Genomic DNA, 27,088 nt, shown 5'->3' with positions numbered 1-27,088 from the left:
GTTGTCATAGAGTAATTACTTAGACTTTGAAATTACTTCATTAATTCAAAGGCATAACATGTTAATGCAAAAGCGTAATAGTCATAATTATGACTAGAGGAGTCATAATTAGTCTTTGTAAAGTACACAGATAATATTCATAAGGCCACCCTCACACATATTAGCTCTAGAACAAAAACGCATAGTGTCTAGCCGAAGAAAACAGTGAATACTCTGCTCATAAGACAGATTGAGTCAAACAACAGAGTTTCACAGGGCTGTTTCCCAAAGATCAATACTCGAAGAAAATTCCTGTGTACTGCCGTAAAATTTCAGAGACTTTTCATGGAGGGGAAGTGTTTCTTCAAGATGACTTCCGCTGATGTTCTGGGCATTAAAATGATTTACATTACAATATCTAAAAAAGAAAGAAAGAAAGCTTTTTTTAGGACCAGATGTAGAGGACCTGATAAATCACTTGCCTTCCCCCTGTGCTTGTCTTACTTTTATTATAGGCCCATAGATACTGGCACCACAGTGATGGTTATTTAAGAGCACCGCTCACCAGAACAGTCTTTATAAAACGACAAAAGGAGTTTTAGGACATATTAAGGTGCCTCACGAGGACCTTTAGATGGCGCTCTTTTACAACCTGCAGTGAGTCTGACAGTGAGAGAACTGGAAAGTCTGGAATTATCAACCTTGTAGATTTCATGGCGGCAGGACTCGAAAGATTTATCAGATGCACTGAGGGTTTGTAAATTCGGTGCTGAGACTGTGTGGAAAACACCACTGTCAAAGAAAAAAATCCATGAACATATTTCTAAAAATGTGTGCCCTCTGTCCATGACTCAAGAAAAATCTTCTAAGTGCCAGGCAGCGTGCTAGGGTCCAGTGCTCACCCTAACGTACCGAATTCTCACTATAACCCTGGAAGGGTGGAGCCATCCCCATTTCACAGACAGAAATACTGAACTTCTAGGAGGTTAAATAAGTTGCTTAGGGTTTGTATGAGTAATAGTTGGCAGAGCCTGGGTTTGAAACCAGAAGTCTCTTATTCAGAGTCCTGGCCTTTTCCCTCTATGGTACACTGCCTGTAAAGGCAACTTACTTCTTAAACATTTTTGAAGAAGTTCCAGGAGGAGAGGAATTTCAGACTGCTTTAGTCACTGCTGTATTCCTAGTACCTTGATCAGTGCCTGGTACATAGCAGATGTACAATAAATATTGGTTGAATGAACAAATGGTCAAGGGCCATAAGTTCAATTTTATCAAATGCACCTAAGTCTTTGAGGTCAGACATTTCTTCTGTTTTTGATTTGTGAAAGTTTCCAACGCTAGAGAGTTTTACCTTCTTTTCCTTCTTAATATATTGCTAGCGATAACTGTAAGAAAAGGATATGCTTGAATGACTGGTCATTTTTCTCTGATTTATGTCTCTTTCAATAATCATTGCAGGTTATACACAAAAGATTACTGGTATCATTAACAAAATAAGCACAATGATATCAACTTCATAAGATGTGTTTTACAACATTGGAGGGACGGTGGTGTCAAGTTGTAATAACAAATACGCTTCTGCTCTCTCCCCCCATAAATGTCTGTAATATCCTTTATTTTAGCATTTGATGTAAGATACATAGTTATAGTAAGGACTGTAGAGGTGTTTGTATAATACTTTTCAGCAAGGAAAGACATTTCATCCACCTACTTCCTCCACCCCCAACCTGGAGAGCCTCAGGTGTGTCATGTCACCATTGCCCTATTTCAGATTTGATTGAGGGGGACTCTAATACAGACAGAGGCAGAGGCAGGGGATTGTTTGCCTTTTTTTTTTTTTTTGTAGTAATGGAAGGTACATCTGGACTGCCATTCGTGGAATAGTCCTAATTATACTCAGTTAAGTGATCTCCTACTGACCCCTACAAGATTAGTTTGGTTCTAGGACTTACACCAGGATTGTTGCACACTGATATAAACTTGATGGTAGGGTGCCCACAGGTGCTAACACAAACCCAATTCCACCTGTATATTAGCGAGGCTGCTGTTTCATCATTAATCCACTGGTCTCAAGATCTTGGGGACAAGAATAACTTGGCACTGTCCTATTCTTGATAGATTTGTCACCAGTATCTGGCTCTGAACAAATACACCTTTGGGTTTGGTAAAAACTGGATTGTGATTGGAAGTATATTAGGATCAAACACCATCTGACTTATAAATAATATGTTTCAATAATGCTGTCCCTGGGACGTCTGTGTTTTCCCCTGTTTCTTTGCATCCTTCTTGTTCGTTAGGGTTTGACAGAAACGATCAGTATAGAAATAAGCTGGAATCGTGCACTTCTCACTGCAGACAGTGATCCGATGCCTTGGATTCCCGATAGTTTTTTGGTTAACTCTTTTGGTTTGGCCCCTTGGATCCCAGTGGGAAATAGATACCCAAGGCAGTGTGTGCCTTTGAACTAATGTAGTTGGTTCTAGCTACTTAATCTCTGCAGGTAAAATTTTCAGATTCTCCTTTCTTGTGAAACATGACACACATTCTTTTCTTGTGGAGGCTGATCAACAGGTGATGGTGGGTATAGTTAGTTGAACTGAAGGGACTGGTTTCCTCCCCCACGAGAGTTAAGGGGCCGTCAGGGAGCGGGAAAAGGGCTCTTCTATGGCACTCAGAGGCAGCAGAGTCTAGGAGAAAGTGTATGGGCTTTGGAGACAAACTAGGGTTTGAATCCTACTTGTGTGAACTTAGTCAATTTACTTGGTTAGATTTTCACTTTGGTTTTCTTACTTATAAAGTGGAATGGTATGATCTCCATACCAGGGAGGGGGACAAACCTGCTGCTTAAGACAGAAATGCTCAACACATGGAAAATTAATTTCTTTCCTTCCTGCTTTGTTTCACCCTCTCTTTTTTACCTTCCCTCAAAAAGTATGCAGGAGAAAAGAAAGTATACAGGAGATGGAGAAGATTTGGTAAGACTCCAATTTCTTTCTGAATAAGCCCTACATTATCCCTTAGTTCCTTTCATCTTTGGTTCCTCCAATCTCTGGTTCTTTGTATTTTTTATTCTCGCCTCCTTCTCTGAACCCCAACTCTACCATCTCTCACTTTACAGTAACTCACTTGCTCGACAATCACAGAAGAATCATACTTAAATATTTTGAGTACTAGATGCCAGCTCCTTGTAGACCAGTACCTTGTTTTCTTTGGTTTTATTTTTCTAGTGCTTGGAACAATGCTTAACATGTTGGTTAAATGAATGGATAAATGAATCAGTCCCTGAGCTAGTAGGTATTTGGTTCCAGCGCTAGTTCTACCTGAATTTAGCCCACAATCATGGTCATCTTAACCATATCTCAGCATGAGTCTAGGTAAAGAATAAAAAGAAGGGAGCATAAGGCAACATATGAAGCCATTATTATTACTGCTAACACTTTGGCAATTTACTCATCCTCACAGCAACTTTCTGACACAGTCACCATTCTTATTATTTCCTTTTTACAAAGTAGAAATTGAAGCTTAGCAAAGTTAAACAGCTTAAAGTTTGTGCAGCTAAGTTGTGGGACTGGATTCAACTGGGCTGCCTCTAGAGACTGCCTTTTAAACTACTTCATGAAAGACAGGGTCAACTCTTACAGTGGGAGAGTAACTGAAATTGAGAAACAATGCAGGTTTGTGAGAATTAGTGGATGGGCACCACTCGTGTTTGGAGGTGATGGACAGAGGGGAGAGAGCTCTTGCCTTCAATTTCAGTTTTTGATGCCAACACATTTTGCTGCAAAGCTGGGGACATTTCTGTTGAATCCTTCTGCAAGAATCTGACTTTCTAATTTGGTTTTCAATCTAAGAATGAGACAGGCATTTTAGGGAAATTATGCATCCTGGAGGATTACTTCGATAATATACACTTTGGAAGGTAAGAAATTTTAAAATTCAGGGAGCCATTAAAACTTTTTTTTTGTCATTAATTCTGTCTTGAATGAGGTTTAAGTGCCTCTCGTATACTGGACCGTAAGCTCCATGAGAGCAGGGACATAGGTGACACTAAACATATACTGATACTGACTTTATGTCCTTCTAACTTCTTACAGTGCCTGTCACATGACTGATGTTCCAAAAGAGATTTATTAGATGAACAAAAGAAGAATTCAGGCAGGAAATAAGTGGCGATAGATGAGATACTAAATAGGTGAATGAATGAAAAGAAGTGAGGAAAATAAAAATCTGTTTAGTTCCTGCTATGTGGCAGACATCGCACTTGGTCCTTTATCAACAGAGACTCAGAGAGGTTAGAGAATCTCAAAAGAACACAGCCATCCAAGAATACGTCAGTGAGAGGGAGGGAGGCTGGCAATGGATGGATGGTAGATAATACATATTAAGCCACTGAATGGTCTCAGGTGACTGACTGGCTAAATGATTTTGCACAGTTTGTTATTGACCTTGAAATGGTCACTGCTGATTTAAAGGCCTGAATGGAATCCAAATCTTAAGCATCATTAGATTTCAAGCTATTTGTTTAACGGTATTTGCTTTTAATGATAATGACTCATTCATTCTTATTATCGATATGGTTATTTCTAACTCTAAAATGGTGGAGAAAAAAATCTTGTTTTAGAATTGAGCAAAGAACTATTTTATTATAAGGACCAATGGAAAAAGTGAAGTCTATACTGGCACAAAAACAGAAATATAGATCAATGGAACAGGATAGAAAGCCCAGAGATAAACCCATGCACATATGGTCACCTTATTTTTGATAAAGGAGGCAAGAATATACAATGGAGAAAAGACAGCCTCTTCAATAAGTGGTGCTGGGAAAACTGGACAGCTACATGGAAAAGAATGAAATTAGAACACTCCCTAACACCATACACAAAAATAAACTCAAAATGGATTAAAGACCTAAGTGTAAGGCCAGACACTAAAACTCTTAGAGGAAAACATAGGCAGAACACTCTATGACATAAATCACAGCAAGATCCTTTTTGACCCACCTCCTACAGAAATGGAATAAAAACAAATATAAACAAATGGGACCTAATGAAACTTAACAGCTTTTGCACAGCAAAGGAAACCATAAACAAGACCAAAAGACAACCCTCAGAATGGGAGAAAATATTTGCAAATGAAGCAACTGACAAAGGATTAATCTCCAAAATTTACAAGCAGCTCATGCAGCTCAATATCGAAAAACAAACAACCCAATCCAAAAATGGGCAGAAAACCTAAAGAGACATTTCTCTGAAGAAGATATACAGATTGCCAACAAATACGTGAAAGGATGCTCAACATCACTAATCATTAGAGAAATGTAAAGCAAAACCACAATGAGTTATCACCTCACACCTGTCAGAATGGCCATCATCAAAAAATCTACAAACAATAAATGCTGGAGAGGGTGTGGAGAAAAGGGAACCCTCTTGCACTGTTGGTGGGAATGTAAATTGATACAGCCACTATGGAGAACAGTATGGAGGTTCCTTAAAAAACTAAAAAAGAACTGCCATACAACCCAGCGATCCCACTACTGGGCATATACCCTGAGAAAGCCATAATTCAAAAAGAGTCATGTACCACAATGTTCATTGCAGCTCTATTTACAATAGACAGGACATGGAAGCAACTTAAGTGTCCATCGACAGATGAATGGATAAAGAAGATGTGGCACATATATACAATGGAATATTACTCAGCCATAAAAAGAAACGAAATTGAGTTATTTGTAGTGAGGTGGATGGACCTAGAGTCTGTCATGCAGAGTGAAGTAAGTCAGAAGGAGAAAAACAAATACCGTATGCTAACACATATATATGGAATCTAAAAAAAAAAAAAAAAAAAAGGTTCTGAAGAACCTAGGGGCAGGACAGGAATTAAGATGCAGACGTAGAGAATGGACTTGAGGACTTGAGGACACGGGGAGGAGGAAGGGTAAGCTGGGACGAAGTGAGAGAGTGACATGGACATATATATACCACTGAATGTAAAATAGCTAGTGGGAAGCAGCTGCATAGCACAGGGAGATCCGCTCAGTGCTTTGTGACTACCTAGAGGGGTGGGATAGGGCAGGTGGGAGGGAGACGCAAGAAGGAGGAGATATGGGGATATATATATACGTATAGCTGATTCACTTTGCTATACAGCAGAAACTAAACATTGTAAAGCAATTATACTCCAATAAAGATGTTAAAAAAAAGAGAGAAAAGAAAAAGTGAAGTCTAAATGGAAATTTCTTGCTCCGAATATCTGTTAAATTTCTCTAATATGCTAACTGGTCCAGTCATGGAATGCAGGATTCCCATTGGCTCAGTGATGGCTCCCAGATCACTCTTTCATGGACTCAGAAATTGTTCATCTTACCACACACTTACTTACCTTTGTGAAACACTCCAGAATCCCAGGACGTTCAACAACGTTAATGATGCCAAGAAGAAGAAGAAGCTTTCTAAATTGCCTTTGTTTAATGTGTTTGGAAACCAATTGCCTGTTTGGAGCAAATGTAATTGTTATTCAACTGTGGAGTTGTAAGTTTCTGTGAATATTTTATCATGCCATAATTCATAGAGCTTTATTCGCTTGAATAATATCTACAAAGCAGAAAAGCACATCTGAAACTCAGAGTTAAAATTCATTTAATTCTGTAATTAACAGTAAAATAATAAGCAAGGCAGGCCAAATGTTTTGAAGGTCAAAAAAACTTGATTTGCATAACACAATATAGGTGTCAGAAGAGCTGGGTTCTTCTGGGTAACTGGGTAACCCTGATTATGCTATAATCAGGTAACCCTGATTATGCTATTAATTTGCAGGAACCACATTTGTCTTTTTCATCCTTATATGTCTAATATCTAGAACAGTGCTTGGCACCCCCATAGGGATTGTTTGGTAAATATACATTGAATGTATGAAAAATATTTACCATCACCAGATAGCTGGTTGCATGTGCTAATTGTAAGGCTAGTGAGATAATATATGTAGATGTCAGATATTACTTTATTTTGACAACTTAGATAAGATAATCCAGTGTTACCTTGTTATAATATCACAGACCCTATCGGTCAAATACTTGCAGTCTCTGGTTGATGTGAAGATTTTCTTTTAACCTGATGAGTAATTCCTTCAGTTTAATACCCCTAAGTAAGGAATCCTCACTTCCTTTTGATGTCCAACTGAGTATATATGAAACTAATTAGGATTCAGGTAATTTCTTTTACTTTGCTCCTAAGTTGTGACGTTTGCTTTGATCTTTGCTAGAACTCTCTTTTCATATCTACACCTATGTATCTATATCCATATTATCTCTATGTCTTACACACACATTCAATTTTTCTTCAGTTGGTTTTGAGATATTATCAAATACATTATATGAAATATGATGTATTATATCATATATATTATACATGCAGCACTTATTTTTATGCAATACTTTAAAAACAGGAATGGACTCTTAGTATTAACAAATATATCACACATATATAGCATTACAGAAGTTTAAAAGATTGATTAAAAGGTGAAATCTATCTTCAGAGAGAGAATTTAAATTCAATTGCTGTTCTGAATGGGCAGAATATTTCCCCTCAAAATGTTATGCATTATGAGAGCAGGAATGGATCATCTGTGAACAGTCAGATGCCAAGGTTCTTGGCATTTCCTTGCTTTTTTACAGGAGCAGCTCCTACATTGGGTTGTGAGCAATCCGTCTACGTCCCAGTAGACTTGATCTTCAGTGTCATCTTTCGCACATGGGTTATGGGTTGCTTCCTGAACTAGAATATGGTTCTTGGCCTCTCCCTTGACAGTGTATACTTTTAAATGGGGTTTGAATTAAATGCTCTGCTCAAGATTGATAGTCAGCAAGTGCATAAGCATGACAGCTGTGAATAATTGTGCCATTTCCCATTTAAAGCTGCTTCTCTTCTGTCATTTAACTTCCCAATGACTATTATTATGGACAACCATGAAAATTAGCTTGTGTCCACTATAGTCTAGGACCTATAATGAAATCTGGTACTGAGTTTAAAGCTATTTTGTAAGTTCTACTTCCCCATTTTATTAACTTGTGTTCCGTTACAATAGAAATGTATGGTTTTATTGCTATATTGACATGCTGCCTTTATCTGATATTTAGGAGAAATTTCCCTGAATGTTTCCCTCTATGTCTGTCTGTCGGGTATTGTGTAACCCTCTTAATGTGTGTGTGTGTGTGTGTGTGTGTGTGTGTGTACAGAAACTAAACATTTGATTGTACTTGCATGGGGGAGTCAGGGTAGAGAGGTCAAGGTATGGTGAGATAGCATCACACTTATTGTCAGGGAGAACTAAGCCATCCTGCTAAGCCTATTCAAACAGTCCTGTTTCCTTATTTCTCTTGAATTAATATCCCACTCATATTTTTGTCCTTTTCATTTCACATAAGCACTTTGCATGTCATGCGATTATACCATTTTATTTTTTTTTTTGTGGTATGCGGGCCTCTCACTGTTGTGGCCTCTCCTGTTGCGGAGCACAGGCTCCGGACGCGCAGGCTCAGCGGCCATGGCTCACGGGCCCAGCCGCTCCGTGGCATGTGGGATCTTCCCGGACCGGGGCACGAACCCGTGTCCCTTGCATCGGCAGGCGGACTCTCAACCACTGCGCCACCAGGGAAGCCCTATACCATTTTATCACTGTGTTTCTCTGGCTAGAGTAAAAGGAGTTTGCACAGAGTATGCAAAGCCTCAGAATTAACATGGCATTAATTCTTCCCGGAGCATGCATTTTGGTCCATAACAAGTAATTGGAAAGTCTATCTTTATTCTATAACAAAGTCAGCTGAGGGAGAAGAATATCAATTTTGTAAGATCTTTAAAGGTAAAACATAATATTTCCAAGAAATTGTGCAATTACAGCGAATACCAGCCTATCAGGAGATGGCGCTAGATCCCCTGGGCATGCCGGTGTGCTTGCGTCTCTGTCACTGGGGATGCCGGGGTGGGCACGCATGAGAAGCACTGTGACTTGGCATTATGTGCATGTGGGGTGACAGGAGGATGTCGTACTAGGAAAGTTAAAGGCAGTGGAAATTTACGAGTAACAGGATATTTTGTGAGCGGAATTATTTTAAAAATAAAACGAAAGAGTGCCGTACCACCTGTTCAGACTCCTGATAATACTCCTCTATTGTTTCTTTATTTCTTTAAAAAAAATTTTTATTGGGGTATAGTTGATTTACAGTGTTGCGTTAGTTTCAGGTGTACAGCAAAGTGAATGTTATACATACAGCCACTCTTTTTTAGATTCTTTTCCCATATAGGCCATTACAGAGTATCGAGTAAAGTTCCCTGTGCTATACAGTAGATCATTATTAGTTATCTATTTTATATAGAGCAGTATTCTTTCTTTTTTTTTTTGCGGTACGCGAGCCTCTCACTGTTGAGGCCTCTCCCGTTTGCGGAGCACAGGCTCCGGACGCGCAGGCTCAGCGGCCATGGCTCACGGGCCCAGCCGCTCCGTGGCATGTGGGATCTTCCCGAACCGGGGCACGAACCCGTGTCCCCTGCACCGGCAGGCGGACTCTCAGCCACTGCGCCACCAGGGAAGCCCTAGTATTCTTTCTTAAATACCATTTTCGTGTTCAGCTTTCTTCCTAAGGCTGAGCTCATTCTAGCACCATATTTTGGCCTTCTTTAGCTACAATTTAACATTGACTGTATAGCTAATTTACATGGTGAGCTTTGTGGTAACGAGAACCGTCACCAGAATTGATAACATGGAACAAACACTAGCATCAAATTGGAGAGAGAGATTCTTCATGAAGCTTAAATTTGTTTTATATGTATAGAGCTATTGTGTCTATGTAAAGAGATAGCATTGGGTGTAAAAAGATATACCCAATGGAAATAGTATGGGCTCTGGAATCAGAGAGACTTTTGATGTCTCTGTTATTTAATAGCTTTGTTGTTGGGCATTTGCTCAGCTGGACCCCTTCAACCTTGGTTTCTCCTCTCTAAAATGACAGCAGTACCTCTCTCACTGAGCTGTTAAGAGAAGTAAAAGAGATAATAGAAGTCAAGGGTTAGGCACCCATAAGAATTAGGTTATCACCTCTCCCCTCTTTAGAGATGCTCATATAAAATCACGTAGCCTCAGCTTGATCTTGGGCCCATTTCCTGTTGGATACTTCTTCATGTTCTGTGTGCCTTTTTTTTTTTTTTTTTTATCATTATCCCAGGACTGGTTGTAAAATGTTCCATTTAACATTGTCAGTTGACTCAGCTCTTAGGTACTATAACTTTATTTTAGTAGCTTATAAACTTTTATTGTCATAATTCACATTTGTGCCATTTTTCATCTGACATTTCTAGTACCTGATTGAAATCGGGAGTATCCTTGCAAAAGGAGACAAAGTGAAGACTTTAGGTCTCGAATGGGACTAACTAGACTTCTCTAGATTTTAGCTGGGGTGGACAGGCAGGTTATCAACATGAGAAGAAAATAGCCACGTAAAGAGTCCAAGGAATGACAAAGTGCTATTCGTTAATGCTGACAGTGAGCCCCAGTTAAGTACTTTAATTGTATAACCAGCTAGTTAGTAATGAGTGTTAGGCTGTTGACGTAATAGAGCACTCACAAAATATTTGGCATTGCTCACAGTTTCCTCAAATATCTCTTGCTCAGCTAGATTTATTTGTTCATTTGAAAATCATTTGTTAAGAAATTTTTATGTGCCAGGAAATGGGCATTCCAAGTTGCTTAAGAAAAGGAGCTCATGGATTAGTAAGGGAGACACGCACACCTCGTTTTATTGCACTTCACAGATACTTCACGTTTTACAAACTGAAGGTTTGTGGCCACTCTTGTCAAGCAAGTCTATCAGTGCCATTTTCCCAAAGGAATTATTTTTAATTACCGTATGTACAGTTTTTTAGACATAATGCTATTTCACACTTAATAGACTACAGTAAAAGGAATGTACAGTGTAAACAAAACTTTTATATGCACTCAAAACCAAAAAAATTCACGTGACGTGTTATTGCTTTATTTGTTTTACGAACCTGCAGTGTCTCCGAGGTATGTCTGTAATTACTCTCAAGCATTAGACTTTATAGATACTAAATAAAATGTTTCTATTTATCTTAAATGATCATGGTCACTTTAGAGATAGACTATAGACTTATCTAAGCTAGTTCTTGTATGTTATTTACTAAAGGGTGAAGACACAGAGAGGTAAAGGGAATCATCGCTCAGCAGAACCCTCACTTCTTACCCTCACCACTGCACGAATACAGCCCCCTACTGGCGCTAACAGAACTACTAATTTTATGACTTTCCTTAGCATTTCAACAGTTTAAAAACGTCTGGACAGCAGTTTTTGACATAGCTTACCCCACATACCGTTTAAAATACCTAAGATGACATTTCCACCTAAATCCTGGGATTGACCTATCGTGAGACTCAACCTATCGTGAGACTCTTGGGGTAATTTACACTAAATTTAAGGCTTTTGGAACAGGATTGAAAAAATACATACGGTGACCCACACATGCTATGAGGCTATAAACAGCGCAAAGCTGCTGATGTGAAAGAGGAACATACTTTATTCCTGTCCCATCTTATGCCCTGTATTATAAGGCCTAACATTTCGTGTGCTGCCTTTCCGTCTTGAGTGTCACAGGGCCCCAAAGGCCTGACCGCACATTTCCCTGCTTCCTTTGTCAGATATGTTCCCCACACCGGGATATCGTCCCCTCCTGGCTAGTTCCCTATTAGCCAGACCAGCTGCACTCCACTCGGTCCTCAGCCTAACAGATTTCACTTCCTTACCAGCTTTCAACATTATTCAGACCAGTAATCACATCCTCCTGTAGATCACCTCACTGCTTTGTTGCTACAGACCCTGCTTGTTCCCTCTCTTCCTCAGTGCAACCCCACAGGGCCAGGCATGGCATGCTCTGGTCCCCTGGGCTGTGAGCACAGGTGATGAATAAACTGCTGTCAGTCTCATCTGCCCACGTATTCAGCCTTCTTATGCTATTTAGGGCGAGGATTCTTCCCTCCCCAATGGGGTGAATAGGAGGTGATCAGGAAGTGCCCCTACCACAGAAATCAAGGTCAATTCTAGACAGAATTATAGTATTTGATGTTGATCTAATGCATAGTTACTGTTTTGGGGAGGAGAAGTCCTCCCCTACATCCCTCTAAACAGTACCCAGCACCAAGTACCTCTGCTGCTAAACGATTGATACATGGGGGAGTGGAACTTCCATTAACCCTGAGACAAGAAGTAATGGGGAGCACAGCATTGTAGTTCTCAGAAGGAAAGCATTACAGTTGAATGTGAGCGAGAGCCAAGTATGCTTGAGACTGCAATTTATAATCACACTGTCTGATCAGAGTGTTGGAGAACCAGAAAATGCTATAGATAACGTTCTCACTTTATCTCAGCAGTCTGCTTGTTGCAGTAACTTGGGTTTTAATGGGGCACCTTAACAGAAGATTTTGGCAAAAATATGGAATGTGACCAGAGGTAAGGAAATCCGTATACATTCTCAGTTAGTAGATACTGCCTCTCAGTAAATCTCTACCTTGAAGATAAGTAAATAGAAAAAAAAAATCCATATGAAGGAGGAAATGTGATGATAATATATATTATTACTGTTGCTTACAAAACACCCCAACACAAAATGACAAAGGTTAAAATAATAATAATAATAAAAATGAGAAACTCATAATAAAAATGAGAAACTCATAATAATAAAAATGAGAAACTCATAACAAAAATGAGAAACTCATAAAATAATAATAAAAATGAGAAACTCATAAAAATGAGAAACTTTGCCTCATAAGGCAAAGATGAAAATAAAATAGCAGAAAATACTGATTTCAGGAAAAATTGAATTCAAAGGAAAAACTATGTCAAAGAGACATCAAGCATCATTTTATATTGGTAAAAAGCACAATTCAAATTGAAGATATGTCAATGAATATCCCTTAGGTAATGAAACATAACAAAATCTGTTGGAAACACAGAAATAAATAACAGGTAGATAATTCTTGTGAATGATTACATACATCACACTTTGATCAATTTTTGATAGAACAGGCAAAAAGGAAAATAATGTAGAGAATTAGAATAATGTGATTGGCACTTTGCTGTACACCCAAAACTAACACAATATTGCAAATCAACTATACTTCAATAAAAAAAGAAGAATACAATCGGTAAGAATTTAATTAAGACCACCACATTGTTTAGTAGAAAGAAAAAAGTTATAGAACTTATAGAAGTTCAGGTAATATCAACGACAAACCAAATTCCTATAAATTGAAGATTCTGCTGCTAAATAACTAGCTGGTCAAAGAGGAAATGAAAACCACAATCACAATGTATTTAGAAAATAAAGAAAATGAGAAAATTGCATTTACAAATTTAGGCATACAGATTTAAATCCCGTTAAGAGACAGATTTAAAGGCACACTGTTTTCATTTTTAGAGTAAGAACGAGCATACATGAATTAAACATTCAACACAAAAAAAATCAGAAAATAACTTTTAAAAAGTCTACGGAAAGTAAGAGGAAGGAAATAGAACAGAAAGTCAATATCTTAAAGTATATTAAATAGTTCTAAGAGCTGATTCATTGCAGGAAAATGTAACAACAGTAACAACAAAAACCCTGACAAATCCAATCAAAATACACGACAAAAGAATCAAAAGAGATAACAATGTTTAGTTATGAGTATGCTATGTTAGTGTCAAAAAATCTTATGCAAGGAGGGTGATTATCTGGGAAAACGTTAATTGCCAGAATAGAACTAAGAAGAGATGAAAAATCTCAATGGCGGCAAATAGCAGGAAAACGTTACAAAGAATGATTCTCAAAAGAGATATTAGGTCCTGAATGCACCTTTTAATTTTCGTGGAAGAAGTGAATCTTTCCCCTGGATCTTCCAGAGCAAAAGATCATCCAGTATTGATGCTACTGAGGATTGTTTATCCCATGTATGTTAAGATGACTTCATATTGAAAAATCTATTAATTAAATACAGCATAATGTCAGGAGCAGTAAGAAAAATCAAAAGGTGATCTCAAGAGCTGTTTAACAAGCATTCAATAAAATTTAACCTGATTTATTTAAATCTTAGAGAACAAGAAATAGAAACTTTCATTTTCTTATGGTAAAGAACATCATTTAAGATTATCTTTATAAACCTACAAATATGCTTAATAGAAAGCTGAGAAAAATTCATATTAAGATCATGAGCAAGATAAAATGTGACTGTCTTCTGGTATTAACATTGCCCTGGAAGTGCCGTGTACTGATGAGGATGCAAAGCATAGGAGTTAATACTGAAAATAAGGATAAAAATTATATGTATCTTAAGATTAGAGAATACTGCTATAAACTTAAAAGGATCAACTAAAATATTCGCATAAATTTACTAAGAAAGTTTAAGAAGTTGGATGCAAGATGAAGACATAAACATTAATAATCTCCCTATATAATAGTGATTATCTCATTGAGTTGTAATGAGGGAAAATGATTCAGTTCATAATAGCAAAAAGAAAAAGAGCATTAAATGCCTACAATAACTCTAACAAGAAATGTTAAGGATATATATGAAGAAAAGAATCTTACTGAACTAAATTTTTAAACATCGAATAAATTAAAAATGTTATACACTTAGACGGAACACTATTGTAAAAGCTTTTATTTTTTTTCCTAAAAGCTAACAACTTCTACTTATTTTATTAAATAAAAACAGGATTTGGGGAAAGCTAAAAGAATGATTTTGAAATTCATATGGAGGTATAAACCATAGGGAATATGATTCTTATATTCATTATACTTTTACAAATGAAGAATGACCATAAGAAGTATGATTAGTAATACCGGATATGTATTATATATCATAAAACTGTAGTAATTAAAAAGAGGGTGATACTAATCTAAAATCAAGAGGCATCTGAAAGGAACAAGATGCAAAGATAGCCCTGAAACAGTCCTAAGATCACCTGAGCACTAAGGCTATATTAAAGTACACATCACGGGACTTCCCTGGCGGTCCAGTGGTTAAGACTTCGCCTTCCAATGTAGGGGGTGCGGCTTTGATCCCTGGTTGGGGAGCTAAGATCCCACATGCCTCGTGGCCAAAAAACCAAAACATAAAACACAAGCAATATTGTAACAGAAATTCAATACAGACTTTAAAAATGGTCCACATCAAAAAATATCTTAAAAAAATAAATAAATAAAAATAAAGTACACATCATTGACTAGTCAGATTCATTTCATTTATCCTATGGTTGTGGAATATTTTTGGTTTAGCTAACCTTTCTCAACATATATCAAACTATGTTGTGCAACTTTTTAATTTGAATCAAATAAGTGTTATCTTAACATGAAAATTAAGTCCACATGAATGAGAAAATTCTATTCAAACTATTAATCTACTAAAATTCCATAACTACAGATAGATGCAATGAAATTAATCACAGTGATAAAGGTTGATAGAATTGATTACATATATTAGCAAAACACATGTAAAAAAACTCATCTATAAAATTAAATGTTTAGTTAAAACTGGGAAAATATTAGCAATAAATGATGATAATATCTCTAAAGTTTCAAGGACATAGAAAGCAATAAGAAAAAACACAAATAGACCAAAAGAAGAATGGACAAAGAATACGATATGTCATTTTATGAATGAAAAAAAAGATAGCAATGTTCATAACATTAAAAATTTCAATTTCCTGTTCTTAAAAACACAAATCAAACTAACAATGGAATATAATTTTTGCTAATCAGATTAACAAAGATTAAAATAGTAATATTCTCAGGGCTGAAATTAATACATTGAGACAAGTATTATCCTACCACACTGGCAGCATAATTGATGTAGCCTTTTAGAAAACAATTTGGCTTTACTTCTCAAGAGTCTTTAAAATATTTAACTTCATTGAAAGCAATCACATATCCAGAATTCTATTCCACAGAGACAATAAGTTGATGTACTTTAATATTGTATAAAACATGCTCACCTTAGTACTATTTGTAGCATTAGAAAATGGGAAACAACGTAAACATTCCTCAAGAAGGGAAAGGCAAGTTAAATTAAGATATATATTCATCCATGCAATGAAATATATCAAGTAATTGTTAAAAGTGAGCTTTTATTCTTTTGGAGAGACATGGAAATATGCTCTCAATATTTTTAAGGAAAGAACAAAAGGTGGGTACTTGATACAAATTTATTTATTGAGCTTTCAGCAGGATTAATTCGGACACTAATTTTGCTTAAAATATATACCCATATAAATTTAATACCTACACACACAAATAAAAAAAATTTGGAAGAAAATTTACCCAAATAATAATTGCTATTATCTTTTCAAAGTCTTTTTTTCTCCCTTCTTTTATACTTTGGATTTATTTCATCATATATTACCTTTATGGCAGAAAATTACTATTTTAAAACCACTTAATCAAACATACTTTTGAAAAAATTTGATTTCTAAAAATCATTTCTGGTTTATTATAAAAGATCAGAATTGGCTGGTTTTCAATCACAACTAACTCTTCTTCAGCAAAGTACAGGATAACAGCCTCAATATTGTAACAAGTTACGTGCTATTTACAAACCTGTCCTAAGATTTTATTTTGGAAATTATAATACCCCAAGTGACAAAAACTGGTTGATTCTGAACCCTTCAGTGACATTTCACTGTATTCTCTATTGAAATCCTAGATTTACCCAATACCTCAAGTATACATGGCATTATTTTAAGTGCTAAAGCATATTGTTTTTGATTCAAGGCAGACTTTGGCTATCTCTTTTTGGAGGAAGAGGCATTATTGCCCCTTTTTACTAACTACTGTTTTATTCTGAAGGTAATGGAACTGTGAAAAATCTTTATTTTTTTATTTTTAAATTTTTTTATTGAAGTATAATTGATTTACAATGTTGTGTTAATGACTGCTGTACAGAAAAGTGATTCAGTTATACATATGTATACATTCTTTTAATATTCTTTTCCATTATGGTTTATCATAGGATATTTTTTTTTTTTTTTTTTTTTATTTTTTTTTGCGGTATATGGGCCTCTCACTGTTGTGGCCTCTCCCGTTGCGGAGCACAGGCTCCGGACGCGCAGGCTCAGTGGCCATGGCTCACGGGCCCAGCCGCTCCGCGGCATGTGGGATCTTCCCGGATCGGGATACGAACCCGTGTCCCCTGCATCGGCAGGCGGACTCCCAACCACTGCGCCACCAGGGAAGCCCCTATCATAGGATATTGAACATAGTTCCCTGTGCTCTACAGTAGGACCTTGTTGTTTATCCATTCTCTATATAAAAGCCTACATCTGCTCACCCCAGCCTCCCACTCCATCCCTCCCCCACCACCCTCCCCTTTGGCAACCATATGTCTGTTCTCAATGTCCATGATTCTGTTTCTGTTTCATAGATAGGTTCATGTGTGTCATATTTTAGCTTCCACATGTAAGTTATATGGTATTTGTCTTTCTCCTTCTGACTTACTTCACTTAGTATGATAATCTCTAGTTGCATCCATGTTGCTGCAAATGGCATTATTTCATTCTTTTTTATGGCTGAGTAGTATTCCATTGTGTATATGTATCACATCTTCTTTATCCATTCATCTGTCGATGGACATTTAGGTTGTTTCCATGTCTTGGCTATTGTGAGTAGTGCTGCTATGAACATAGACGTGCATGTATCTTTTTGAATTATAGTTTTGTCTGGATATATGCCGAGGAGTGGGATTGCTGGATCATACGGTAATTCTATTTTTAGTTTTCTGAGGAACCTCCACACTGTTTTCCAAAGTGGCTGCACCAACTTACATTCCCACCAACAGTGTAGGAGGGTTCCCTTTTCTCTACACCCCCTGCAGTATTTATTATTTGTAGACTTTTTAATGATGGCCATTCTGACCATCATTTTCCAAAGTGGCTGCACCAACTTACATTCCCACCAACAGTGTAGGAGGGTTCCCTTTTCTCTACACCCCCTCCAGTATTTATTATTTGTAGACTTTTTAATGATGGCCGTTCTGACCTGTGTGAGGTGATACCTCATTGTAGTTCTGATTTGCATTTCTCTGATAATTAGTGGTGTTGATCAACTTTTCATGTGCCTATTGGCCATCTGTATGTCTTCTTTGGAGAAATGTCTGTTTAGGTCTTCTGCCCATTTTTCAATTGGGTTGTTTGTTTTTTCGTTCTTGAGTTGTATGAGCTTTGTATATTTTGTAAATTAAGCCCTTGTCAGTCACATCATTTGCAAATATTTTCTCCCATTCTGCAGGTTGTCTTTTCGTTTTGTTTATGGTTTCCTTTGCTGTGCAAAAGCTAAGTTTGATTAGGTCCCATTTGTTTATTTTTGTTTTTATTGAAACTTTGAAAATCTTAAAATGTGCCTTTTGAAATTTTTCAAATGATAGTTGGACACAGGGAGCAATTATTTATCTCAAACTTTGTTAGACTTTTTTAAAAGTTATTTTACAATGGGGGTCATCTAGCAAACATCCAAAATTGTTGAGACAAAACTGAAATGGGTTTCACACCTTACTTTACTTTAGGCACATCTATCACTTCACTATGTGCTTTTTGCTTGGGAGCCAAGAAGCATGCAACTGAAAAGATGTAACCATCATTTTCCAGCGTGGACGTGCTTCTGTGTCCAGGGAAATAAACCCTGTGCAGTGAAAAGAGCTTTGGAATCAGGGATCCACCTTGGCCGTATGATTTGGGCAGCTTGTATAGTTTTCTGAGCTCACTTTCTTCTTATTCATGGTGGGGCTACAAATATCTACCCCCAAAGAATTGTTGTGAAGATTTAATGAAATAATATCTTTGTGAAATGCATACAGCAAGGTCTGCATATAACTGACACTTAATAAATGTTAATTTCTCTCCTTCCTCCTTTCACTAACCTGATTTAAATGCTTCGTTTGAGATTCATAGCTCTACTACCTGAGTTAATTTTTAAAACACATTAATTTTCATGATACCTGAAGGAAAAAATACCTAACAACTATATTCTAACTTTGTCTTTTCTACCACTTTTTCATATTTATCTAATAACTACTCAAATTATTATTACCCTCAAATTACAGACAAGGAAACAGAGGCACAGAGAGGCTGAACTGTTCGCCTGAAGTCATGTAAAGGAGACAGAATGAATATTTGTTGAATGAATGGGTGATTGGAGATTGGGCCCCGGATCGGCACATGCTCAATACTTTGTTCTCATAACAATGTCTGCATCGAGACTAAAATTTGCATTTCTACTTCTTGGGAATTGTGGATAAAAATGAAATCAACTTGCTGTTTCCAGGAAGGGACACAGTGTCTTTCAAAATTGTTGAGAAATCTCTCTGCATTGTTCACCTGAACTGCAGGAGAACGGGCCTGGCTGATATTTGGGATAACAGGCTTTCTTATAAGGGTGATTTCATTCTCTTGAAGAGCGTTGGGAGGTAAAAACCCATCAAGATAGTGTGTTCTCATGATGATTTCAATGAATCATCATGGAAATGAGTTTTAGAAGAGAGGCGATGCTTTGTGATAATAGCCCGATAATGCCATCAGCTCTGAACTGTAATTGTAATGGCATTAGTCAAATGAATAGATCTGATATTAATTTGAGTGTCAGATATTTCTGTAAGGTTCTTCTTGTTAATTAAACATCAGCTGTGGTATTATTAATTCAGTATCTAGCCAGTTCTTGCACATAGTAGGAACCTAATGTGTTTTTGTGGACTGAATTAATAAATCAAGCTCTAAGTGGAGCTATTTCAAAGAGTGAAATATTGAATTTAAATAACATCGTCGATATAGCAGAAACTGATTTTTGCCCCAAACCTGCTTGCTTGTACAGTCTATCCTTTCATTTGCACCTGCAACTAGCTAATGGTGTAGATTTATTAATATCAAAATTTGAGAAGAAAGCTTTTCTCATTTTTTGCATATTTATAGGGAAATATAAGGTTTACCCTGAATTACTTAAAATCAAGAATAGAGTTTGTAGGGGCTTCCCTGGTGGCGCAGTGGTTGAGAGTCCGCCTGCCGATGCAGGGGACGCGGGTTCGCGCCCCGGTCCGGGAGGATCCCACGTGCCGCGGAGCGGCTGGGCCAGCGAGCCATGGTCGCTGAGCCTGCGCGTCTGGAGCCTGTTGCTCCGCAACGGGAGAGGCCACAACAGTGAGAGGCCCGCGTACCACAAAAAAAAAAAAAAAAAAAAAAAAAAGAATAGAGTTTGTGCCTTTCTTCTTCTGACTTATGGTCTTTAGACCATTTTAAAATCTACCAGACAGTTTCATGCCTGCCTTGAGCACCTGAATAGCACTGGGCAAAATCATGCTTTAGGTGGTTTGAAATCACCCTTCATGATCACCAGTGTCAACTGGGTCCTCAACACTGCCACCCTTCTTAACATTTCTCTTCTAAGTCATCTTTTCTAGCTCTCGAAATAACAAATTCCTATCCCCCTGTCTTTCCTACTCTTTATTCTCATCCTAAGCCACCTTTGCTTTCACGAATGGTTTGCTGCCTACTTTTTAAAGGAAGTTGGGAACCTTGAAAGGAAGGCTCCAGAATATTTCTAACACCAGAACTACACATCTGCACCTGCACCCACGCTCTCCTTTCTTCTATTTCAGTGCAGGAAAGAAGTATCCACCCTCTGATAAGAAGTCAACCTCCCTTTGTCTCTTGCATTTTTAACTGCTCCATTTGTGCCAGGTAATTTCATCAGTTAAATGTGATCAAGTATCTCTCAAAATGAAAAAAAATGTATCTCGAACCCACATCTCAGTTTCCCAGGTAAAACACAGGGCTCACAGTTAAATTTGAGTTTCAGAACAACCATGAATTACTTTTTAGAATAAGCATGTCCTAAATATCGCCCACATAATTTTGTAAAGTATAATTTATGCAAAGTACATCCATAATATTGCATGGGACATACTTATTCTAGAAAAATTTTTAGTTTACCTGAAATTCAAACATAATTGGGTGTCTTACATTTTTAAGTGCTACATCTGGTGAATCTACCCACAGCTTCCTCCAAACCACCACTTTATTTCTTAAATCTTCAGAGAAAGTTCTTCAAAAGCGTTGTTTAGATGTGATGCCCTTATTTCCTCACTTACTAGATATTTTTGACCCTACTCCAATCTGGTTTTCTTTCCCTCCTCACTGCTGAAATGACTCTTGCTAAAGTTACCAGTGATGTTCATGTTGCTGAATCTATGGATGCTTTCCATTCCTCACTCTACTTGATCTCACAGTAGCATTTAACACAATGTATCATCTCCTGTTTGAATCAGTCCTCTCTCTTCAGTACACATGTATGTATGTATATGTTTCCCTCCACCCTCTGGCTGGCCTTTTCCTTCTCCGGCTGGCCATTTCTCCTCCATTTAACCTCTACTATTGAGGCTTTTCAGGTCTAGTTCCCGGGGTCCTTCTTCTCCTCGTTCTTAATATTCACACTACATAATTTTATTCACCTCCATGGATTCAAACGCTATTTTTGTGCCAAAGATTCTCATATTCATATATCTAACCCAGATCCTCTTTCTGAGATCCAGCTATTTCCATTCTGATGTCTCACAGGTAGGTCAAACTTAGTGTGTTAAAGAATGAATGGCCGAAAAGTTTTTCAATCTCTTTGTCTTCTAGTGTTCTCCATTTAGTAAATAGAATCTCTGCCCACCCAGTTGCTTTTGGCAGAATCTGGGATGCTTCCTTGATACCACTCCTCTCTTCTGCATCCTACCGCCTCCTGACTCTGTCAAAACCATCACTAAGCACTACTGATCCTACCTCTGAAATCAAGGTTACATCTATCCATTTCTCTCCATCTGCCTACTTCCTCACTAGTTCATCACCACCAGACTCGCCTGAGTTACTTCATTTGAACCCTTCCTGCTTCTCCCAAGCCATTCTTCTTTCCTTTTCAAATTACATTGCATCCACAGTGATCTTAAAACACAAATAGCTCATGTCACTTGCTTGATGCCTTTATAATTTCTTATTGCATACAGGTTAAAAAAAAATCCCTGTAAGCCAAAGGTCCTCCATGATTTTAATTCTACTTTCTCAACCTGACTTCATGGGATACTCCCTGAATATTTTCAGGTTACTGATCTCTGAGTTCCTCTGATGCACCAGGTGACTCCTTACTTCCAGGCTTTGTTATATGTTCTTTCTACCAGAAATTCTTCACTATTATGCTCAACAAGCCAAATACCACTCATCTTTCTAGTGTCAACTTCAACACCGTTTGCAGGCACTCTTAGTATGAACATGGAGCATGTTCTAGTGTCAACTTCAACACCGTTTGCAGGCACTCTTAGTATGAACATGGATGTGAATCTAACTCTATCTAGACGTGTAAGTTTGCCATGCAAAGGGAGCAACACTAATGGCGTGGGTCCATGAGGCCAAGAAGGATCTCAGAACGTGGCTTTATTTCATCTAATCCCAATCTGGTCCCGGAATTGAAGCTGATAGGACACCTGAGCTCAGCATTTATGGGACATATTCTTTTCTGAAGAATTATAAAAATGCCAAACCTGAACATCAGGTAATCCTAGCTCACTTGGAAAATGTTGAGACCCCACTCGAATTACAATAACAATACGAATCATTATTTTTGTGCACCTTTACTGATCTGGTGCTTTATATCTATTTCCTCTGGTCCTCATAGATACCTTGGAAATTGTTAGTGATACCATTTTAGAGAAGGAGAAATTGAGACTCAGGTTAAGTCATGTGCAGTCAGGCAGGGGTGAAAAAAACTTCCTTCTGTCCTTCTAGGTTCTTCTGGCTGGTCTAAGAATGAAATTGACATGAAACAGATTGACAGGAGAAAATCAAATTTAATTTTGTACTTACGGGGAGCCCCACACACATGAGAGGTTCAAAGACAGAAAGATAGGGGCTTCCTTGGTGGCGCAGCGGTTGAGAATCTGCCTGCTAATGCAGGGGACACGGGTTCAAGCCCTGGTCTGGGAGGATCCCATATGCTGCGGGGCAACTAGGCCCGTGAGCCACAACTACTGAGCCTGCACATCTGGAGCCTGTGCTCCGCAACAAGAGAGGCTGCGATAGTGAGAGGCCCGCACACCGCGATGAAGAGTGGCCCCCGCTTGCCACAACTAGAGAAAGCCCTCGCACAGAAACGAAGACCCAACACAGCAAAAATAAATAAATTAATTAATAAACTCCTACCCCCAACATCTAAAAAAAAAAAAAAAAAAAAACTTTAAAACAAAGACAGAAAGATAACATGAGCTATATATGCCAACCTGATGTAAGAAATGGGATAGGGGCCTGGAGCTTCCAAAGAAAGAGGGGAATTCACAGGATAATAAGAAAAAGAGCAGATGTTTCGTAATTAGATGTTTGCCCTGCCATATAGATGGGGCCCACTTAGGTAAAATTTACCTCTGGTGAAAACTCTTTTTCTGGGAAACATTCTCAGTTTAAATTTTTCTAGGAAGTTAAGGGAGGGGCAGTAAAGCCTCCGCTGACTTTAGCTCAAAATAATCCAAACTTTAGCTCAAATGAATAATATGCCAAACTGGCACATCTTGGGGAGGGCTGTTCTGAACCCCTAGTGCTCAAGACCTCACAGTTTATCAAGGGCTGAGTTGAGTTTGAACTCAGGTTGGTCTGACTCCAAGTTCCTCCGTTTCTACCTCTCATGAGCCAACAGCAATGGATGCTCCTGTCCACATGTAAAAAGTATTTGGGGCTTTGTCCTGATACTGTTATGAACCCTAAGACCTCCAGGCAGCTCTAAGGGTCTCTCTGGAGCCAAAGGTTGAGGGTGTAGAATAAGTTGTTTCTGGGATATTTAAGTGCCCCATTGGACAAGGAGGTCTCTGCACCTGATTCTGATGGAGGATCGATAGCAGGTTTGCCCGTGGAGCATTGGGGGCAATGCCATGTTAGCCACGGGAAGAGCGGCACAAAACCAGTGGGCGGTCTAGTAGAATATGGCCTGGCTAAAGGTGAATCATGGGGTAGCGGCCCACTTCTTTTCCCTTCCGGGTCTAAAAATCTGTCATCTCGAAAGCCATTTGTAGTTAGACCTGAGGCGTTGATGTGAATTGGAAGAAACACATCTCTAAGAGAGTAGGTACGGACCTGTGAAATCCAGTTGAATAGCCTTCCAGATGCGTAAGTACTTTCTTCTTTCAAGTTTACTGCAACTGCAAACTCCTGTTTCAAGACCGACTCCTTGATTCATGCTGAGAGGGCTGTCAGTGGTCTCAGTAATCATAGATATTTAAATGAGAATTTTAAAAGATCACTGTTCTAATTTAAAATGCTCTTGGTGGGAATTAAATAGCTAAATTCTCTGCTTCTTTTCTGGACTCTGAAGAGGAAGGACTAACGGGGACAAGAAGATGTATACCTTGACCCCTTGATTCTGCCCAATTATCCAGTTTCTCTGAGACATTTTGCTTCGGATCTTTCAATCACCTACACATCCATAACTAAGATGTCACTTTTCACTGAATTCTATTTCGTTATTTTTGTCAAAAGGTAAGCTCGCACTCATGTGTGTGAGAAAATTGATCTGGTTGCTAATGGCATAGAGTCGAAATAAGCAGTTTGACTGACTTCACTCCCTTTTATTAGCATTGCTACTTTTAGATAAACTATTCCTGAAATGATTAGTGTAGGAGGATGGGTTTAGTCTTGTATCTTCTTTAAAGCACTCAGAGTTAGAGATCCCAGAAGGATCAGTTTTCTCACTTGTACTGAAAATGTCATTCTAACAGTTATCTGTCTGCACAGTCAAGTTTTGAGAAATCTTTTGAATTTACCGCATTCACACCATTCTCCATCATGGTGCTAAAAATGACTAATGCTGCTTGGAGACTGTGATAGCTGATCATCTTTTCCAATCATACACTAACACTCACACACGCACTCACATACACACATGCTCTGCTGACATAAATCCTTAAAGGTTTAAAATATCCTATATGCTGAATGGAATGTGGAGGCTTGTGAGATGCTTAAGCATACAGCTATAATGTTCTTTTCACTACGGTCGGTTCTGTCAAAGAAATTGGTCTGGTTGTTTGATTAAATAGACCCATCTTATTTCTAACCAAATGTGCCACTATGGCTTTATTTTATATTTAAAATAATCTCTGGCATTAAAATTTCAAATACATTACTTAATTTTATCCTCCCATCATCTCTGAGAAAACTGAAGTGCAGCATTCTCTTTGTTTACGTAAGAGGAAACAGAGTGATGATGACCCACCCAAAGTCATGCAAAAAGTCAAAGGATCACCCTCTCTTAGGGGCCCTAATTAGTCACCATACGCCAGTTTACGGTCACTAAAACCAAATCATCTAAATGAACTTCATTTCCTTTCCTGACGAATGCTAATCTGATGGTTAAAGGGACTGTCACAAACTCAGATACATCCTATTCCTAGAAAAACGTGACAAAAGTCTCCTGTGATGTCATTCTGGGAATGATGGAGAAGTGTGTGGGCTGAATGATAGTAATTAGGTGAAGTGGGAGATGATGATATCCAAAAGGGGGAGGATTAGTTGATTGTCATTAACTTGCAGTGAGATCTCTAGGAATTTTCCACAAGGCTTTGGTTTTGGTCCTGTCCAGTTCAACAATTTTATCAATTACCTGGAAGAAGTCAAGGAACTTGCTTACTAAATTTGCAGATGACACAAAGCTGGTAAAGAAGTAAAGATTAGTAATTCACTGGATGACAGAATCAAGGTTTTTAAATGTCTATTATTTAGAATGATGGGTTGACATTTATTAAGGATAGAGATAAAGTCCCCCATTTAATTAGGAAAAGAAATTGTGATAAGATGACTGGAACTGAATTGAGAAAAGCTGCCAAAAATAAAAAAAAGCCTCAGGTTTTAATTTACCATAGGTGTGATGCAATTACTGAAAAAGTCACCACAGTCGCTGTTGGCATTAAGAGAGAGAGAGAGAAGGTTGATAAAAGTAACATATCTATCTTGATGTACCCATTCTGAGTATTGCTATTGATTCTGGAAACCATATTTTAAGAAAGATACTGACAAGTTGTTTGTTTAATGGATGGAGGGGTTTTGATAGTGAAAAATCAGGGAATCATGTAAGATGAAAAAAACTGGAGTGGTTTGTCTATAAAATAGAAGGGGATCGTAACAGCTGTCTTTATTGAGCACTTATTGTGCATATTAATTACTTAATCCTCTCAGCAACATGATGAATTATTTACTGTTGCTGTTTCTGGCATGAAAACTGAGGACACACAGCTAGACTACCTGGATTGGAATTCGTATCGTTTGACTACAGGACCTACTCTTTTAAACATTGTACCACATTACTTCTCCAAATATTTATCAAATGTTTGAAGAGTTGATATGTGGATAGAAAACTAAGCTTATCCTGTGGAATACAGTTATCAACAGATGGGTAGACTTAGGTTACTTCTCAAAGTAGAGAATTTTTCTGGGCACTGGAAGATGATGGTACATCTTCTAGTTTTTGGTACAATGTTAGACTAGATTACCTCTAAGGTGACATCCAGCTGTAAGATTCTAATTTATTGGGATGTGATTTGATGTAACACGGTATTACTATGAACAGAAAAAAAAGTTTTCAGAAGTAAATCAAATCAATCATCAGTAATTTAAATGGTGTTCTTTTGAACATAAGTTTAGAGAATCTCCCCTGCACATCCCATGTTGCTAAGATGTCCTTACCATGTGTTCTTAGTAAACCTCCTTTCATGGGCACCAAACTCTGCCAAAATTATATAAACTTTTAAAAATGTATCTTTTACTATGTCTAGAATATGATCAATAATATCCTATATGCAGACCTCCATCCAAGGAGATTGTATTGCAGAAGTAAAAAGCCCTTACATTGTGTGACCCTTAGTAGCTGTTTGATGTATTAAAATCAACATTGGCTGCAAATAAAGATCCTACATGCCGCAACAAAGATCCCATGTGCCACAACTGAGACCTGGCATAGCCAAAGTCAACTTAAATAAGTAAATAAATATTGAAGAAAAACACTGGCATTGGTTTCAGAATGCT

General features: G+C 37.8%; 1 protein-coding gene across 1 annotated transcript in view; it reads right to left on the bottom strand.

Moving 5' to 3' along the window:
* Positions 1 to 249: 249 nt before the first annotated feature.
* Positions 250 to 27,088, bottom strand: part of SLC15A5 (solute carrier family 15 member 5) — a 90,777-nt gene continuing 63,938 nt past the window's right edge. The window contains exons 8-9 of the mRNA XM_032646771.1: positions 6,358 to 6,466; positions 250 to 397 (exon numbers count right to left, since the gene is read on the bottom strand). Coding sequence (XP_032502662.1) covers positions 250 to 397; positions 6,358 to 6,466 — 257 coding nt within the window. The remainder of the gene's footprint in view (positions 398 to 6,357; positions 6,467 to 27,088) is intronic.

This window comes from Phocoena sinus, chromosome 10, assembly GCF_008692025.1.
Source record: "Phocoena sinus isolate mPhoSin1 chromosome 10, mPhoSin1.pri, whole genome shotgun sequence".
Lineage (NCBI taxonomy): Eukaryota > Metazoa > Chordata > Mammalia > Artiodactyla > Phocoenidae > Phocoena > Phocoena sinus.
This window is presented reverse-complemented; position numbering and strand designations above follow the sequence as displayed.